Source organism: Pan paniscus, chromosome 5, assembly GCF_029289425.2.
Source record: "Pan paniscus chromosome 5, NHGRI_mPanPan1-v2.0_pri, whole genome shotgun sequence".
In the NCBI taxonomy this organism is placed as follows: Eukaryota; Metazoa; Chordata; class Mammalia; order Primates; family Hominidae; genus Pan; species Pan paniscus.
Genome location: NC_073254.2, coordinates 182,442,380 through 182,463,083, shown reverse-complemented (window position 1 = coordinate 182,463,083; position 20,704 = coordinate 182,442,380). Strand labels below are relative to the sequence as shown.

At 40.1% G+C, this 20,704-nt stretch overlaps 1 protein-coding gene across 4 annotated transcripts in view; it reads left to right on the top strand.

Annotated features, from left to right (window-relative positions):
- Window positions 1-20,704, top strand: part of PRKN (parkin RBR E3 ubiquitin protein ligase) — a 1,390,885-nt gene that overhangs the window by 451,009 nt on the left and 919,172 nt on the right. For all 4 annotated transcript variants that reach the window (XM_034963207.3, XM_034963209.3, XM_055114294.2 and 1 more), the window contains one exon: window positions 19,533-19,773. In XM_034963207.3, coding sequence (XP_034819098.1) covers window positions 19,533-19,773 — 241 coding nt within the window. The remainder of the gene's footprint in view (window positions 1-19,532; window positions 19,774-20,704) is intronic.

Below are 20,704 nucleotides of genomic sequence, written 5' to 3'. Positions count from 1 at the left end.
ACAGGATCTTTGTTGTAAAATGTTTAAGAGGTTTTGCTATGTTGCCTCCATAGTAAATTAGAACATCCATTAATTCTGCCTTTGACCTTGATTACTCATGCAGTGCTTTTGCCCATGCGTTGCTCTATACCAGGGGTCTCCAACCCCCGTGGCGCCAGAACCTGTCTGTGGCCTGTGAGGACCTGGGCTGCACAGCAGGGGGTGAGCATGGGCAGATGAGCATGACGCTGGAGCTCCTGTCTGATCAGCAGTGGCAGTAGATTCTCATAGGAGTGCAAACCCTATTGTGAACTGCACGTGTGAGGTATCTAGGCTGTGTGCTTCTTACGACAATCTAACTAATGCCTGATGATCTGAGGTGGACCAGTTTCATCCACAAACCACACCCCATCCCCATTGCCCCCATCTGTGGAAATGTTGTCTTCCACAAAACCACTCCCTGGTGCCAAAAAGATTCAGGACTGCTGCTGTAGACTGCATAACTGGATTTTAGGATTCTACAAAGTCACTATTTTGGGTATTATGCTTATTCACTTTAGAGACCTCAAAACTGTAATGAGCTGCAAAATTTTAACTCATTTGCTATGGTATTTGACTATAATTCTTCTATTTAAACCATATTGGTCATCTGTATTTATACAATAGCTTTCTCATATTCCAAAACAAAGATTTCTTTTTTATAAGCAACTTTGGATTTTGCTTTCATTTTTCCCTCCTTTCTTAGGTCAGTTTGTAAGCTATGTGTAGGATATAGCAGGTTAGATAGCTGAATTCACGACAGATAGCATGAAATACATACAATTTTTCATCCTAAAAATTTTGTAGTAGTACCACATTTCTTATTTTCTTATTTTTTTTTTTAATTTTACTTTATGTTCTGGGATACATGTGCTGAACGTGTAGGTTTGTTACATAGGTAAACATGTGCCATGGTGGTTTGCTGCACCCGTCAACTCATCATTTACATTAGGTATTTCTCCTAATGCTATCCCTTCCCTAGCCCCCCACCCCCCGACAGGCCCCAGTGTGTGATGTTCCCCTCCCTGTGTCCATGTGTTCTCATTGTTCAATTCCCACCTATGAGTGAGAACATGCGGGGTTTGGTTTTCTGTCCTTGTGACAGTTTGTCAGAATGATGGTTTCCAGCTGCATCCATGTCCCTGCAAAGGACATGAACTCATCCTTTTTATACACCATGGAATACTATGCTGAGTTGTATTTTATGGCATGGATGCAGTGTTTTTTTCTGTTCCTGTGTTGGTTTGCTGAGGATGATGGTTTCTAGTTTCATCCATATCCCTGCAAAGGACATGATCTCATTCTTTTTTATGCTTGCATAGTATTCCATGGTGTATATGTGAACAGCTCCTGCATTCATTGATTTTTTGGAAGGGTTTTTCATGTCTCTGTCTCCTTCAGTTCTGCTCTGATCTTAGTTAGTTCTTGTCGTCTTCTAGCTTTTATTTTTTTATTTTTTATTTTTTTTTGAGATAGAGTCTCACTCTGTAGCCCAGGCTGGAGTACAGTGGTGCCATCTCCACTCACTGTAACCTCTACCTTCCAGGTCTCAGTTCAAGCAGTTCTCCTCCCTCAGCCTCCCAAGTAGCTGGAATTACAGGCACACGCTACCATGCCCAGCTAATTTTTGTATTTTTAGTAGAGATGGGGTTTCACCATGTTGGCCAGGCTGGTCTTGAACTCCTGGCTTCAAGTGATCCACCCACCTTAACCTTCCAAAGTGCTGGGTTTAGAGGAGTGAGCCACCATGCCTGGCCTTTTAGCTTTTGAATTTCTTTTCTCTTGCTTCTTTAGTTCTTTTAATGGTGATGTTAGGGTGTCAATTCTAGATATTTCCCTCCTTCTGATGTGGGCATTTAGTACTATAAATTTACCCCTTAACACTGCCTTAGCTGTGTCCCAGTGATTCTGGTACATTGTCTCTGTTCTCATTGGTTTCAAAGAACTTTGTTATTTCTGCCTTAATTTCATAATTTACCCAGTAGTCATTCAGGAGCAGGTTGTTCAGTTTCCAGAAACTGCAACTAATGTGCAAAATAACCAGCTAGGATCATGAATGCAGGATCAAATTCACACATAGCAGTATTAACCTTAATTGTAAATGGGTTAAATGCCCCAATCAAAAGACACAGACTGGCAAATTGGATAAAAAGTCAGTACCCATCAGTGTGCTGTATTCAGGAGACCCTTCCCATGTGCAGAGACACAGGCTCAGAATAAACGGATGGAGGAATATTTACCAAGCAAATGGAATGCAAAAAAAAAGGAGAGTTTGCGATCTTAGTCTGATAAAACAGACATTAAACTAACAAAGATAAAAAAAGACAAAGAAGGGCATTACATAATGGTAAAGGGATCAATGCAACAAGAAGAGCTAACTATCCTAAATATATATGCACCCAATACAGCAGCACCCATATTCATAAAACAACTTCTTAGAGGCCTACAAAGAGACTTAGACTCCCACACAATAATAGTGGGAGACTTTACCACCCCACTGTCAGTATTAAACAGATCAACGAGACAGAAAATTAACAAGGTTATTCAGGACTTGAACTCAGCTCTAGACCAAGCGGTCCTAATAGACATCTACAGAACTCTGCACCCCAAATCAACAGAATATACATTCTTCTCAGCACCACATAGCACTTGTTCTAAAACTGACCACATAATTGGAAGTAAAACACTCCTCAGCAAATGCAAAAGAACAGAAATCATAACAAACAGTCTCTCAGACCACAAGGCAATCAAATTAGAACTCAGGATTAAGACAGAGGATTCTTTTCTTTTCTCTTCTCTTCTCTTCTCTATTTCTGTCTCTTTCTTTCTTTCTTTCTTTCTTTCTTTCTTTCTTTTTCTTTCTTTCTTTCCTTCTTTCTTTTTCTTTCTTTCTTTCTCTCTCTCTCTCTCTCTCTCTTTCTTTCTTTCTTTTTTAATGGAGTCTCTGTCGTCCAGGCTGGATGGAGTGCAGTGGTGCAATGTCAGCTCACTGCAACCTCAGCCTCCCAGGTTCAAGCGATTCTCTTGCCTCAGCCTCCCAAGTAGCTGGGATTACAGGCTCCTGCCACCACCCCTGGCTAATTTTTTGTATTTTTAGTAGAGTCAGAGTCAGGGTTTCACCATGTTGGCCAGGCTGATCTTGAACTCCTGAGCTCAAGTGATCCACCCACCTCAGCCTCCCAAAGTCCTGAGATTACAGCCGTGAGCCACCTCACCTCGCTAACATTTCTTATTTTCAATGGTTACTTTCCATTTAGTGACTGAGTATGAAGATATTTTAGGAGATTCAAACCTTTAAAAACAATTTTTTAAAAAATCTATTTATAGCAAATATCTGTACAACCTTTCTCCAGAGTCCCCAACTGTTAACACTTCGCCACATTTGCTTTATCTTTCTTTGTCTCTCTCACTTACACCTTCCCCTCCTTTTTTTCCTCTGTCTCTCAAGAGGCTAAACATAATTGCAGATAGACTGACATTTTGGTCCTAAACACTTCAGTCTATATCTACAAAGGCAAAGGGCAATCTTCTGCGTAGCCGCTGTAATGTGTGATGTAAATTTCAAGGAATTTAACATCGATACGATGATATTTCTTTTGTAGTCCATGTTCAAAGATCCTCCTAATTGTTCCCAAATTGTCCTTTATAGCTTTTTTAAGCCTTTATTTATTTATTTTTTAGCAGTTTGAGGTTCACATCATAGAGAGGAAGGTATTTCCCATCTACTCCCTGCCCAAATGTGCCCATACCCCCTCCATTATCAACATCCCCCACCAGAGCGGTACATTTTTTGCAGCTGATAAACCTAAATTGACACATTGTAATCACTTCACATTTATAGCTTACATGAGGGTTCACTCTTGGTGTACACTCTATGGGTCTGGACAAATGTATAATGATATTTATCCATCAACATAGTATCACCCTGAGTATTTTCACTGCCTTAAGTATTCTCTGTGCTGTCTCTATTCATCCCTCGGTCATCCCTCAGTCCCTGGCAACTACTGATATTTTCAATGTCTCTATAGTGTTGCCTTTTTCCGAATGTCGTATAATACAACATGTGGCCTTTTCAAATTGGAATCAGACAATATGTAGCCTTTTCAAATTGGTTTCTTTCACTTGGTAATATGCACTTAATGTTCCTCCATGTCATTTCCTGGCTTGATACTTCATTTCTCTTTAGTGCTCAATAATATTCCATGATCTGTATGTATGATACTTTATCCATTCACCTCATGAAGAACATGTTGGTTGCATACAATTTTGGCAATCCTGAATAAAGCTGCTGTAAACATCTGTGTGCAGGCTTTTGTGTGGACATGATTTTAGTTTTCAACTCCTTTGGGTAAATACTCCAGGTATTGCTGCATTGTATGGTTATAGTATGTTTAGTTTTGTAAGAAACCACCAGATTTCCAAAGTGACTATACCGTTTTGCTTTCCCAGTAGCAATGAACGAGAGTTCTGTTATTCCACGTCCTCACCAGTATTTGGTGTTGCTTTTGTTCTGGGATTTATTCTAATTGGCGTGTAGTGGTATCTTGCGTTAATTTGCTGCTCCCTGAGGACATAAGATATGGAGCCTACTTCTTTGCCATCTCTGTATCTTCTTTGGTGAGGTATCTGTTAAAGCCTTTGGCCCTTTTTTAATGTTTGTTTATTTATTTACTGATGAGTTTTAAAGGTTGTTTGTATGCTTTGGATAATTTTTTAAATTATTCTGACCAAAAGTTTAGTCAAATATACAGATCACATTCAGTTATCATGTATCTTTATTTTGCTTTAGTATAGAACAGTCTTCTCACACACACCTAATTTGCACCTTCAAAAATTTGAATTGTAAGGGTCAGTTGTTTGCAGAATTATCCTGCAACCTCGATTTGTTTTATTGTCTCCTCATTGCTAAATTTGGGTTAAACTTTGTTGTCGTTAATGCTGAATCCTTTGTAACTGACAATGCCCGTGTGAATCTTAGTTACAGTTATGCCTGCCAAATCTCCCATTGCAGAAATAACCCTACTCTTATGAAATTATTAGGGAATCTGTGGGCAGATACTTGGAAACTGCCAAAATCCCGATTCCCACCAATCTTAGATCCATTTGCTGTAGCTTCTACTGGTGATCCTTGAGTGAATTAATTATTATATCAGTGCCTTCAAAAATATGATTGTGCCGACAGTTCTTGCCGTATTTATTCTGTTGTTCTGTATGGAAGAACTCTTTCTTACTCCTCACACGTATACTTTTTAATATTATCATATGTTCATGGATTTTTTCTTTAATGTATTATAACCTGTTATCAATCTATTCTTTTTTGTATTTATATTTTCCCAAACTTGACCAGTGGGACCTCATTTGTCATAGAACATAGGGTATTGGTTGAATAAACTATGATTTATCCACACGTGAGGTTACTGTATGGTTGTGAAAAATAATAAGGAAATGTGTATATACTACTGTAGAATTAATTGTAGGGGAAATTAAGTGAAAAAAGTATATAACATGCTATCAATTATCTAAGAAAGGTGCTTAAATACACACACACACACACACCAGCTTCTGTTAAAGAGGTAAAGCAGAAATCTAAAAACAAACAAAAAGATAGTGAATATATTAAACAGACAAAAGTAGAAGTGAGACATCTTTGACAATTTTATGTTTTTAAAGTTTGACTTTAGAAACTTGAAAATATTTTCCATAATTATAAAACAGAATTAAATATTTTAAATAGAAAGTTCTAAGAATAAAAAATAAAGTCAAAAAAATTAATGCAAGTATCTTTAGTTGTAATCATAGCCACATTATTCCAAGTGACTTTAGAATACAGCAGTTTGACTATACATCTTTAATGAGGTACATCCCAAGACAAAAAGAACTACAAGCAGAAAAACTTAAACTATGATTAGTAATCAATTTAATGGTATCATTCACATTGTGTATATAATGTAGTCTAAAATAATGAGTAATTATGTGACATCTAATCGTTTCATTTTCACGATTTTGAACAAGAGAAAAGAAGATTAAGATGGAAGACAAAGGAGATTATTTAAAACCCTCTACTCCTCGGTTTGAATGGGAAATATCAGATTGAACTCATGATGTATTTTATCTTTAAAAAACGAACAAAACATACCTCTTGTCACTGAAAAAGCTGACAAACCTTTATGAATCCAGTAGCAATGAGTGTCTCTAACCATCCACATCGTCATCTTTGAATGCCATTTTTATTTGTCAAAATGATTTATTACAGGTCTAGAACAAAAAGTGTTCAAAGCAGACTGGAGTCTCTTGTCATACAGGATGGCAGGGAAGCTACCAAAGACTCTTGCGCCTCTGCCACAGTTCAGGAACCTATTCTAAGATGTACCAATTAGCTATAGATAACCACCAATCAAAATAATAAGTACAATCGATGGACATCATTAATATGTGTGTGTCTGTAATTTCGTTTTTTTTTTTGAGACGGATTTTCACTCTTGTTACCCAGGCAGGAGTGCGATTGTGTGGTCTTGGTTCACTGCAACCTCTGCTTCCCAGGTTCAAGCGATTCTCCTGCCTCAGCCTCCCAAGTAGCTGGGATTACAGGCATCCACCACCATGCCTGGCTAATTTTTGTATTTTTAGTAGAGACAGGGTTTCACCATGTTGGCCAGGTGGGTCTCCAACTCCTTATCTCAAGTGATCCACCTGCTTTGGCCTCTCAAAGTGCTGGGGTTACAGGCATGAGCCACGCACCCGGCCTTTTCTATAATTTTTTAATAATGCTTTTAAAAATTGCATTTTTATTCATTGCTAGAGTCAACTTATTTTGAAAATGTATAAACCAAGAAAATAATAGAGCATTTATTCTGCCTTCCTATACAAAATTTATCTCTGAGTAACAAAATAGCTATTGAGGGAAAATTTATCTTGATAGAAATATTTTATCTAATAGTTTGAGAAGAAGTGATAATATTAAAAGATCACCATTTTACAATTTTAGCGTATCTTCCATAAAGAAGATACACTACAGCCAAATGTAGTCAGACTCAGGCATAGTCACATAGTGCTTCCTTCTTGAAGAACAAAGCAGCACCCTTACAGGAATCCCAGCAAAACATATTAAGCCTAAACCTAGTCAAGCCTGTAGAATCAAATATAACTTTTTTTTTTTTTTTTTTTTTTTTTTGAGACAGAGTCTTGCTCTGTCGCCCAGACTGGAGTGCAGTGGTGCAATCTCCACTCACTGCAAGCTCCACCTCCCAGGTTCACACCATTCTCTTGCCTCAGCCTCCCGAGTAGCTGGGACTACAGGCACCTGCCACCACACCCGGCTAATTTTTTGTATTTTTAGTAGAGACGGGGTTTCACCATGTTAGCCAGGATGGTCTCGATCTCCTGACCTTGTGATCCACCTGCCTCGGCCTCCCAAAGCACTGGGATTACAGGCGTGAGCCACTGCACCTGGCCACAAATATAAAATTTTCAGAAATAAGGACAATGTAGAAACTTGTTCAGTAATACCACCCATATGCAACTGGCAAAATTTAGATTATGAGAAATTCTACAATGGATTAACCCATTTTTCTTCAAATTTAATTGTAAAAACAGGAAGAGAGATGGGTGAGGGAACTTGTAAAAGCAACTTAAGAGAAAATGTTGTGAAATTAGAGAGTGTTGATGGCTGCACAACCTTGCAAATATTCTAAACACTGCTGAATTATACACTTTAAAAGGGAGAACTACAATATATTAGTTATGTCTTAATAATAAAAAAACATTGAACGCCAGGCACAGTAGCTGAGGCCTGTAATCCCAACACTTTGGAAGGCTGAGGCAGGCAGATCACTTGAGCCCAGAAGTTTGAGACCAGCCTGGGCAACATGGCAAAACCCTGTCTGTATGGCATATACAAAAAATTAGCTGGGTGTGGTGGCATGTTCCAGTTGTCCCAGCTACTGGGGAGGCTGAGGTGAGGAATCCCCTGAGCCCTGGAAGCCGAGACTGCAATGAGCCCTGATCATGCCTGCACTCCAGCCTGAGTGACAGAGGGAGACCTGGTCTCGCAAAATAAATAAATAAATAAATAAATAAATAAATAAATAAAATTAAAAGAAGATATAATATACATTCCTTCCAGTCCCAAAATATGGACTTGTTTGGATCTCGATTCAAACAGATTTGGAAACAATTAAAATTATGGACACATAAATATTTGATGCTATTAAATGCTTATTTGTAATTTTTCAGTTCCTCTAGTGGTATTCTAGTTATGTTTTATAGGAAAATTCCTCCTTCATAGAGATACATATTGATCATTTTTGTTGAGTAAATAATATGATATCTGAGATTTGTCTCAAAATAATATAGGAAGGGAAAGTGGGTAGTGATATTGATAATATCATTTATCCATGATAATTCATACTGATAAAACAAGGTTGGACTCAAATTGATAATTGTTGAATAAGGTGATGAACAGATACATGGGTCTCATTATTCTGCAACTTCTGGATAGGTGAGTAATTTCCCCTCAATGAATAGAATTTTTTTAAAATTCATAAGTACATTTTGTTCCCTTTATTTCAACTCCAACATCATGAAGCTCCTTCTCACCTTCTTCAGCCACTGTGAAAAACTCGGTTTCCAAAAACAGCAGTAAGTTTAGTAATTTTTCATCTTAACATAAATACAAATAGTTTCTGAATTCCTACACCTATATCATACCAGTAATCAACTTAGTAAATAAAGTACAAAATTTCTTTTGGGTTCCTTTTTTTGTACTAAAGGATATACAGAGCACTGTGTCCAAAAGTTACGTGAACTACTTTTATTTATGTACTGACATTATCAGCTCAATATGTTTCTGGTAATTTTCAGTTTTAGAGTTTGCTTTTTTCCTCCTTTTTATTTAGTAAGTATTGTTGTGATTGTGTGAAACATTTTCTGTGCCTCACACCTGAAACTGTAGATAGTCACGTTAGGGAAACATGGCTCCCATTCTATCCCTTTAACCCATTTCCCTACTCCCTCATAGGTAACCATTTTCACTAACTTCGATTTTCCTTTCTACGTTTCCTTTTACAAAAACAGCTACTTTTGTATGTTCTTAATTTTCTTTGCTTTTGACATAGAAAGTCCCTTACTATATTCTATTTTCTGCTTTGTTTTCTTTTTTCTTCACAGATTGTACTTGTCTTCTATGGTCAGGCATTTCACTTGTTTCTGAAAATTTTTTTTCCTTTTCTTTTCTTTTTTTTTTTTTCAGATACAGGCTTACTCTGTCACCCAGGCTGGAGTGCAGTGGCCCGATCTAGGCTCACTGCAACCTCCGCCTCCTGGCTCAAACGAGTATCCTGCCTCAGCCTCCCAGCCTGTAGCTGGGATTACAGGCACGCACCATCACACCCGGCTAATTCTTGTATTTTTAGTAGAGACCAGGTTTTGCCACATGTGCCAGGCTGGTCTTGGTGATCTGCTCACCTCAGCCTCCCAAAGTGCTGGGATTACAAGCATGAGCCACTGCACCCAGCCGATAATTTTCTATTATAAATAATCCCACAGTAAACACCTTGCGCAGATGTTGTTTTGCAATCACGGAGGTATATGATTTTGAGTGTTAATCGCAACCATTGGAATTTGGGGAGCGTGGCATAAACTCGCATGTGGTTCTGTTGGGTAGTGCTGACCTCCCCGACGTGCCTGAGTTTCCAGGTCAGCTTCATCAAGAGGGTGTGTTGTTAAGCTCTCAAACCCTGACCCCAGTAATTCTATACAGCGTATTCCATGGCTTTAAAAACATTAATTTAATTCTGTCAAATAAAATATATATATTTTAAAGTGTTCATAATATTTATCACAACTAGTAATAAAATAATACTTAAAGAAAAAAGAAGTGATACTTGAGGCATTTCTTGCAATGTTGACAATATAAAACACACTTTTAAAGTGGGTTTAATGGGCATAGCTTTGGTGATCCGATATCCTTTGTATTCATGAAAGAGGGAACCCAGAGAAGTGAAATCCTGACCCTACATGCTCAAACAGCACTGTCCTCTGCTCTTCAAAACTAAATCACTTACTGCAGTTGCTGGCATGTAGCCAAACCGAGTGATTCCTGAGCGGTTCCCCCCCACCCCCACCGCCCGCCCCCTATGGAGCCCCTCTGGTGTAGGATCCTCATGAGCAGCAGAAAGGTCTCAGGCCTGTGGCGGGAGGGACATGGAGGTGACAAGGCCCAGGCCTGCACTGGCCAATTAGTGTGGGGCTAATTGACCTTTCACAGTAATTGTATTGCCTGCCTTTGGGAACCAGAGAAGGAGCCTTTCAGTATCTTTACACAGCATAATATTTTTGATCATAATGAAAATCAGTCATAAGAAATGTGAAATAAATTCAAAGGCTAAATCACAAATATTCATCTTTTAGAAGTCCCCCTTTTTTAAAATGAAGGATCAGTTTGAAAGGATAGTTTCTGTTCTCACCCAATTAATATAAATTGGCATTTAGTGTTCATTGAAAACTATGGAGGGGAACTGGAGTTCAAGTGAAAAAATATCACTGGGAACAATTCCCTTTTTGATTATTCTGACTTACTGTGAACATCTCTGGGTCATCTTGTCTTGAAACACATTGCATTGTTAGCAGTGACCAAACAAAATAGTTCTTAGCCATTACATTAAAAAACACCTTAAATAACACCTTTTTTTGTTTTTTTTTTGAGATGGAGTCTCGCTCTGTCACCCAGGCTGGAGTGGACTGGTGCGATCTTGGTTCACTGCAATGTCCACATCCCAGGTTCAAGAGATTCTCCTGCCTCAGCCTCTCAAGTAGCCAGGATTACAGGCTTGTGCCACCACATCTGGCTAATTTTTTTGTATGTATTTTTAGTAGACACGGGTTTCACTACATTCGCCAGGCTGGTCTCAAACTCCTGACCTCAAGTGATCTGCCCTCCTTGACCTCCCAAAGTGCTGGGATTACAGACGTGAGCCACTGCATTCGGCCTAACGTATTAAATCATTGCCGTTTTGTCTTTTCTTGGCATAGAAAATACGTTATTAAAAACTGTGATGGGCTTCCAACCACATCTGCTTAAAGCCAGGTGCAGTGGCTCAGGCCTGGAATCCCAGTGTTTGGGAGTCCAAGGCAGGAGAATCATTTATGCCCAGGAATTTGAGAATTTGAGACCAGCCTGCGCAGCATAAGTGAGATCCCATCTCTACAACAACAAAAAAAAAAAAAAAAAAAAAAAACTAGAAAATTAGCTAGGTGTAGTGGCGTGTGCCTGTAGTCTCAGAAACTCAGGAGGCTGCCATAAGAGGATCACTTGAGTCTGGGAGTTCGAGGCTGCAGCGAGCCTTGATCATGCCACTGCACTCCAGCCTGGGCAACAGAGTGAGACCCTGCCTTAAAAAAAAAAATCTGTTTGTTAGAAGCTATTTTCAGAAGAAGCAAGAAACAGAAAGAATGCCAAGATTGTTCAGCACAAAAAAGGACAATTTAAGGTGTTATTAAAAGTGTGTCTTCAAAGTTATTTAAGAAAGAACTCAATGTAAAAATGTTTTAACATTAGAATCTGTTAACACTATTGACTTTTAAATTAGTCTGATCATTCTTGGCTGATCGTATTCCTTTTCTAGACAGAAAATGTAGTCTATTAAAAATCCAAATAAAAATCAGAAATGTTCAGTCTTTAAAATGTAAAGTTATTACACATTAGAAAGGATGACAGCCTTCCACTGAAATGATTTTTTTCCCATAAGTTATTGGGGTACAGATGGTATTTGTTTACGTAAGTTAGTTAGTGGTGATTTGTGAGATCCTGGTGCACCCAACACTCAAGCAGTACATACTGCACCATATATGTTGTATTTTATCCCTCACTCCCCTCCCACACTTTCCCCTATGTCCCTGAAGTCCATTGTATCATGCTTATGTCTTTGTGTCCTCATAGCTTAGCTCTCATCTGTCAGTAAGAACATACAATGTTTGATTTTCCATTCCTGAGTTACTTCACTTCGAATAATAGTCTCCAATCCCATCCAGATTGCTGTGAATGCCATTAATTCATTCCTTTTTATGTCTGAGCAGTATTCCATCATATGCCATGATTTCTTTATCCACTCATTGATTGGTGGACATGTGGGTTGGTTCCACGGTTTTGCAGTTGTGAATTGTGCTGCTATAAACTTGCGTGTGCAAGTATCTTTTCTGTATAATGACTTCTTTTCCTCTGGGTAGATACCCAGTAGTGGGATTGCTGGATCAAATGATAGTTCTGCTTTTAGATTCTCTAAGGAATCTCCACACTGTTTTCCGTAGTGGCTGTACTGGTTTACATTCCCACCAGCAGTGTAGAAGTGTTCCCTGATGACCGCATCCACACCAACATCTACTGTTTTCGATTTTTTAATTATGGCCATTCTTGCAGGAGTAAGGTGGTATCGCATTGTGGTTTCGATTTGCCTTTCCCTGATCACTAGTGATACTAAACATTATTTCATATGTTTGTTGGCCATACACTGAAATGATTTTAAGCATTTTGTATGAGGAAATAGAGTTCAACAGATTTAGAAGGAATTGAAAATGAATGAATAATACTGAAGATATTGAAGACAGCCCTACCTACTTTACAGACCATAGACAGTGGTACAGTAAGTATACCAATGAGTATAGACTGATCAGTATGCTGATAAAAGCACACTGGCTGGGCACTTCTGCCAACATGTCTACTTATGTCATGAGCGCAGAAAGGTGGACAATCCAACGTGGGATGTTTGAAATAGAGCATTGGGCTCAGAGCCAGAAAACTGAGGCTGCAGGCCTGGCTCTTTCATTTCCCAATTATGCATCAGACTTGACTTGGGTAAGTTACTAACGCCATCTGGAATGTTTCCTCACTTCTAGGTATGTGCTTAAAGGATCATAGAGTCATTCAGTAGACACAGGGGAGTGTGTTTTATGAACAGGTCACTACAGTAGGTACTACAGACACAGTTGCAGTATTTTTTCTTAAAGACGGTATTGTCTGGTAACAGAGAGCAACACATACAAAGAAACTACAATACAATGTGATAAGTGCAGTCTTCCCTGGGGTGACGGGATCTCCAGAGGTACAGACTTTACCTTGAGCCGGCACCAGCATCCGGAGTCTGCGAGGTGTGTGACCAGCTCACCTATACCATCTTCTTTTCACTTTCCATACTCTCACTGATTCCTCTGCAACCCACTTGTTCTTACTTTCATCCTTTTTGTTTGTTTGTTTTGTTTTGTTTCCTTTTTAAAATCACACTGGACTAATCTTTACTTTGCTACCTCCTATACAGCCCAGTCCCAGATCCTGTCTTCTCACGTTTTTAACATTTCAGCTATCTGGCTCTTCTCTGAATCATTCCTTCGTACCTGGGGTGGTTCCGTTGCAGCATCCAAACCCTGGTCTTCACCATGGGCCCCTGTAGACTTGTCCTAGTTTGTCTGCCTCATCCAAGTCTCCACTTCCTCTCAGCAGAGTCAATGAACACCAGCAGAGGAGTCGATGGCCTGGGTTCCTACCCTGGCTTCACACTCGGGAGCTGGGTGTTGTTGAACCCATCGTGAACTTCTCTGTGGCTCCCCTTTGTCTTCTATAAAGTGGAATCAACAGCAACCACAATAAGTAATCTGTAAAACAGCATTATCTGTGCCTGGCACAGTTCTCATGGATTTACACACTATTTCTAGCTCTGTTTACACACTAACTTTATGTATGTTGTCTTGTATTCTTTGTCTTGCTATAACAAAATACCTGAGACTGGGCAATTTATAAAATTCTGAAAGCTGGGAAATCCAAGGTCAAGGTGTTGGTATTCAGTGTCTGGTGAGGGCCTTCTTGTTGTGTCTTCACTTGCTGGAAGAGGGGAAGAGCTAAAAGGGCAAAAAGGACAGAAAGTCACTTGCACTGCTTTATAAGGGCACTAATCCCATTCATGAAGGCTCTGCCCCATCATGATTTAATCACCTTCTAGAGACTCCACCTCTTCATGCAATCACATTGATGGTTAAGTTGAAACAAATAAATTTTGAGGACACATTGAGACATAGCAGATGGTGATAGTTATTCCCTCATCAGAGTATGAGAATAATAAATAATTTATTATGTCTCAAAACCTGTAATGGTCTGCAATATATGGCTAAGTATATTCTATATGTTTTTTATTATTAACATAATTATTTTCGTAACTCCTGAAAACAATGTATTAATAATGTGGTATTGTTAACAATTTTAGAATCTCATTATTAATCATTTTAGAGATGATCTGTGTAACTCTTTATTAAGTGCTTGGAAGAATCTGAAATATTTGGGTCTTAACTATGTGCCGTTGAAGAAACTTCTTTTTGGAAAAAGAAAACTACATCAGTTTTTTGTATATTATTGGATAACGTCCAACCAGATGAGAGTTGATCATTGTTTGGCAAAAAAAAAACTCCCATGGATGTTTTGTTAATACTGGTATGTTTCCATGTCAAGGATCCTATAGACAGAAAGCCCAAGATACTGATCCCTCAGTCTCCCATGGGTCATCAGCTGTGCTTGACAGTGTAAGACCAAACCCGGTTACAGAAATACCTACTTGGTTTGTCTACACTGAAGAATTTGTTACTGCCTTACTTGTTGGATTAATATATTGTTATAAAAAAAAGAAAGAACTGTATTAAGTGTTTTCTCTTTGACAGGTAACATTTTATTTATTGGAGAAAGAAAGATAAATAAGACATTGTTTCTGCTCTGAGGTAGCCTGAAACCATATTGGAGCACTCTGATGTCCTCCCACCGAAAATCTCTTTCTTCCCACATCTGAGGAATTTTTTTGTTTACTAGGAGAACTAAGTAGTATTTGGGGCTTTTGCGTGGCTGTACAACTGGACTGTATCCAATGTACTGTCCATGGAATGTGGCTTTGAACTGAACCAGTGTGGTGTGTGAGTCCACCGTCTGTCAAAGGCACCGCTTCTGGGACCAGGAAGATTTTCTGTAAGAGTCAAAGATTAAGCAATTAATGATCTCAGAAACAGGGATGGCGACTGAGGGAAATGCATCCTATAAGTATCACTGTAACTACTGAAATCTGTTTGAGAACTTTCTTTTCCCCTTTGCAGCTGTACCCTGAGCATTAGGAAAATCTGGATTTGAAATCTTTTAGATTTCATCAACATTTGTCACGTTTTACCTGTCCCTGAAAATTCACTCAGGTTCTTCACGTGTTTCATGGCATCTGGCTATATGGTGATATAGGAATTATTTCTTTGTATCACTTTTTAGTTCACAGAAAGTTGGAATGCTACCAGAGAGATTGTCACATTGATAGCTTCTGCTTATTCTGCCTTCTCTGTATGTTTTCCAAACAGAATTGTGTAAGTGTGCAGCTAAACAGAATTCTGACACCTTATTCATGTACAAGATTAGGGACCCATCCTCTTTAGTGTTCTGAAACTCATAAATGTTAACAGCACTACCAATGATGTATCATTGCGGATCGGGATCTGAGCTCTTTACATTTCCTTAAATCTTCAAAACAGCCTTCAAAGTTGATATATTATTGTCAATGGCAGAAAGCTGGGAAAGGAAGAATCATTTGCTATAATTCATACAGCTAGTAAATTATGTAGAGCTTGAGTCCGTTTGACTTTAAATTCTGTGTCCTTTCTTTCTTGTTCTGCTGGTTCCCTCTGTGGCACTTTGGGCACTGAGTTTATGACTGTTTATATTCATTGATTCATTCACTCCTTCATTCTTTCTTACTTCCCTTCAGTCATTCACTTTTTCAAACTTTTAGAATTCATAGATATGTTTCTACATCTCCTGGCTCCAAAGCACTGTGTGAGGTGTTCTGATGAATGCTGCTATGGCCAAGTTGCTGCTCTCAAGTATTTCTAAAATAAGTTGGAAGATAAGACTCAGACACACACACACACACACACACTATATATATATATATATATATATATATATATATATACTGTCCAAGCTCTAACCACTGCAATAAGAAGAGCACAGTAAGCAAAGATTTTTAGATTCAGATGAGGGAGAAAGGTGTTACTTTTCTCTAGGAGGATCACAGGAAGTACCTGAGTCCTGAACATGGAAAGGTAGGGAAAAAATGTGGATAGAAACCTCAAGATAGGCTAGGGTGCTAATTCTCCACTTTTCCTTCTGTGGCAAAGCTCACATGCTCCTGTGCAGGTCCTTGAGTATACTCGGATCCTGATGCCCATTTCTCTGAAACGACTTAGGCTAGAGGCTGTGCACAGCTGGAGGAGTGCTGCCTGACACGGAGCTGATCATGGACAGTGATAGCTTGTCCAAATAGAATGGAAAATAGAGGACTGTCTGCCATTATTGCTTAAAGGACAAGCACAAATCTCAGTGCCATAAAAGTATGCCATCTTCTCATGTGCCTACAGGTCAGTGGGGGTGCCCGCGGCCTCAGGCTGGCTTCAGCTGCGGGTCCCTGCTTCATGCTGTGAGTGTGGCTGCACTTGGTCACCTCAGTGGGTTGGACTCAGGTCTGGGCCATGTGTGAACAGGTAGAAGCTTTCTGGGAAGTTCTGTTTTTTGCGACGGAGTCTTGCTCTGTGCAGTGCAGTGCAGTGGTGAGATCTCAGGTCACTGCAGCCTTCGCCTCCTGGGTTTAAGTGATTCTCCTGCCTCAGCCTCTTGAGTAGCTGGGATTACAGGCACGCACCACCATGCCCGGCTAATTTTTGTCTTTTTAGTACAGACGGGGTTTCACTGTGTTGGCCAGGCTGGCCTTGAACTCCTGACCTCAAGTGATCCGCCCACCCCAGTCTCCCAAAGTGCTTGGATTACAGGTGTGAGCTACTGTGCCTGGCAGGGATGTTCTTTTGATGGACCTTAGCAGCGGGACAAATACAAGGCCCTGGTTCAACCACATCTGCTAACGTCCCTTTGGCCAAAGCCACTCATGTGGCTGGACACAAATCGCAGGGAGGAAGTGGGGAGCATGATGTATGTGCATTAATGTACAGGCGTGCATGATTTTGAAGAATAGTTTAATCTGCCACATGTATCATATAGGAGGGGTAAGGAAGATGAAAAGTCAAATCTAGATCATGATTTAGAAAGGAAAAAAGTACAAACACACTTGAAGAACATGGGAGATGTTACAGTCCATTTTCCAAGTAATACTGAGACACTTTAGAAAGATTATGTAGCACACACCCAGAATTCTTGTATGTATTGGACTGGAGTATGGCGATATCAGATGTGGGGAGTAATTACAAAGCTATTATCATGAGGAAGGCCTAAAACGGGGAGGTGACTATTGAGATGTAAGAGAGTTGAAGATGTGAAGGGTAATTCTGAGACAGAACTGCTAACTGTTGGTGCCTTGCCGATGTCAAAGATTAGGTAGGAGGAATTCAAGAGAGTAATTCTCTTGCAGCCCGTTACAAAACATGGGAGGATAATGAGATTTTTAGGTGGGAGGGGAAGGCTCGAAGCGGGTGATGTGGGGGATGGTTCTTCCTTTGACAGAAACTGGGAAGTCATGCAGGGGAGCACTTCAGGTCAGAGAATGATGCACAGTGGCCTCTGCTGAGTAGGAGCAGTCCTAGGGAGAGGCTGGGAGCTCTGAGAATGGGGAGGGGCACAGGGCCTGGGGATGAGACGGAGCCCCAGGGTGTGAGAGTAGAGAAGAAGCTGGAATGGGATTTAAGGACGAAGGGTGTCCTGGTGCCCTCCTGGGTGGAGGAGGCAGATTCCAGCCATTGTATTTGGGGTCAGGGGTGTTGGTGAGTGCTGGGCACCACTGTTCGAGGGACATTGATGGTGAGGGCAACAGAAGAGCTTGAGAAAGCAGCAGGGGAGGGCATCATTCATCGCTATGAGTTATGGATGCATTTCACTTGAGTGTTCTTGGAGCATTCCTAAAATGACAATGGCAAGAGGTATTTGAAAGGCATTGGCTTATTTGTATTTAGTTTAATTTAATTTTATTTTATTTAATTTTATTTTTTGAGACAGAGTCTCTCTCTCTGTTGCCCAGGCTGGAGTGCGGTGGTGTGATCTTGGCTCACTGCAACCTTCGCCTCCCAGGTTCAAGCAATTATCTTGTTTCAGCCTCCCAAGTAGCTGGGATTACAGGTACATGCCACCACAGCCGGCTAATTTTTTTTGTATTTTTAGTAGAGATGGGGTTTCACCATGTTGCCCTGGCTGGTCACAAACTACTGGCCTCAAGTGATCTGCCCGCCTTGGCCTCCCAAAGTGCTGGGGTTACAGGTGTGAGCCACTGCGCCCGGCCACATCGATTTACTGAGAGAGTAAAGTCCTTGCTGTGTCTTAAGAGGGTAGCAACCAGATGAGTAACTGCTTCTATGTAGTAGATATTATTATTATTTTTTGGTTGGGGGGGTGGGGGTGGGCGTTTAAGTGATCCTCCTGCCTCAGCCTCCCGAGTAGCTGGGATTACAGGCGCACGCTAACATGCCCAGCTAATTTTTGTATTTTCAGTTGAGATGGGGTTTCGCCATGTTGGTCAGGCTCTTCTTGAACTCCTGACCTCAGGCTATCCACCCACCCAGGCCTCTCAAAGTGCTGGGATTAGAGGCCTGAGCCACCGCGGCCGGCCCTGTGTAGTAGATATTCTGAAACTAGAATTCCATTTAGGGTAGCCTAGTTCTTGTCCTAGCAAATAATCTGACTTTTAATTTTTATGCTACAAAATGTTAAAGTCTTCTGTTCCTACGTGTCAATAAATAGATGCAAAACATTTTCATAAATGTTAGCTGGTTTTCATGGTTAAATCGTCAGAAAGAGAATGAACCCTGGGTGGCAGGAGTGTGCTCCTGTCTTGCTTCCCCACCAGTGTAATGATGTGTGTGCTGGTGCCCGTGGAGGGGTGTGTGTGGAGCCTACTCAAACGCATTCATTTCCGATGCTGTAAAGAAATGCCCTCTAGCTGATAATAACTCACTTTCTGTACTTTTATAAAACAGAGATGAATGACATATCATCAATTCTGATATCAATCAGTTTTACTATTTAAGAATATTTTTCGTAGCCAGGTGTGGTGGCGCCCGCCTATAATCCCAGCTACTCGGGAGGCTGAGGCAGGAGAATTGCTTGAACCCGGCAGGCAGAGGTTGCAATGAGCGGAAATCGCGCCACTGCACTCCAGCCTGGATGACAGAGTGAGACTCTGTCTTGGGGGGAAAAAAGGAATTATTGTTTTCACTGTGCTTATAGATCCAGTTTGGTAATTATTTTTTCCTGCTAGATTTTATGTCCTTTTGAATATGACGTCAGCATTCTGTTGTGTTTCACGTATTCCCAAATTTCTGTTTCTGGCCCCAGTTCAGTGTTGTTTGTCTACCATGTGTAGTGTGTAACTGCTGTGGCCAAAGGAGCGCCTAAGTTGGTCAGTTACATGTCACTTTCGCTTCCCTTCTACCACGGAGGACAAGTTAAACTCTATCTCGCATTTCATGTTTGACATTTCCTTTTTTTTTTTTTTTACCTTGCTCCCAAACAGAATTGTGACCTGGATCAGCAGAGCATTGTTCACATTGTGCAGAGACCGTGGAGAAAAGGTCAAGAAATGAATGCAACTGGAGGCGACGACCCCAGAAACGCGGCGGGAGGCTGTGAGCGGGAGCCCCAGAGCTTGACTCGGGTGGACCTCAGCAGCTCAGTCCTCCCAGGAGACTCTGTGGGGCTGGCTGTCATTCTGCACACTGACAGCAGGAAGGACTCACCACCAGCTGGAAGTCCAGGTAATTGGAATGCTCTAAGATTATTAAAGCATTTTGTTTGTTTGTTTGTTTAGTGCAGTCTGCATGGAGCATGGCCTCGCCAGGTGCATATTTAGTTTATGATACATTTTGGATTGGAGTCTCTAATTCACTACAAGGAGACATCACTGTAGGTGGAGTACTTTGATGTAAAATTTGAGAATGCATTTATTGTAAGTACTATGAAACAGGTTTTCATATTGAGATTAAATATAAGAGATATGTTTCTAGTGATGTAGAAAAATTCTAAAAAGCAGAAAGAACTCTAAAGCTAATCGAGCCATTTGTAGTTTCTAAAGCCACATATGCCAATGGCAATGACATCCTTAGTGTGAAAGGACTCTTCCTTCTCTCTATGCTACCACCCATTTCAAAATGCTTTTCTTTGGCAAAGATGGTTATTGTTTAGTTATTTTTAAAAAATTAATATGTGCCTCTTAGTCTTTTATTCTCTAATCTAAATAGTCAAAGGTGTAATAGAATTAATTTTTACTGTGTTTGACAGAAGACACAAAATAATCACAATGACTTTGCAGGGTAGAAGTTGATTTTCCTCCCACATACAATAGATCCTGGCAGTTGTGGGCTGGTATGGCCTTCACAGTGTCAGAAAGTTCTGGGACCTGCAAGATGGAAGCCTAACATAATAAGAAATGCCTCCTACTAAAATTACTAAAGAAAATTTAAGGAACTTAAAAATTTTCGATGATCTTGCAAAAAATAAAAAAAGATAATTTCCAAGGACAAGTGAAAATGTAGAAACCACATCTTTAAATACAGGAGTAGATAAGCCCAGAAAGTAAGGCATTAACTGATGCTCTGGTGATCTTGAGATGATTGTGGGAGGGAAAGAGGCTCTGCTTCATGTGAGCTGGGCACCTCAGGTCTGGAAAGAAAAATTGAGAAATGGAAA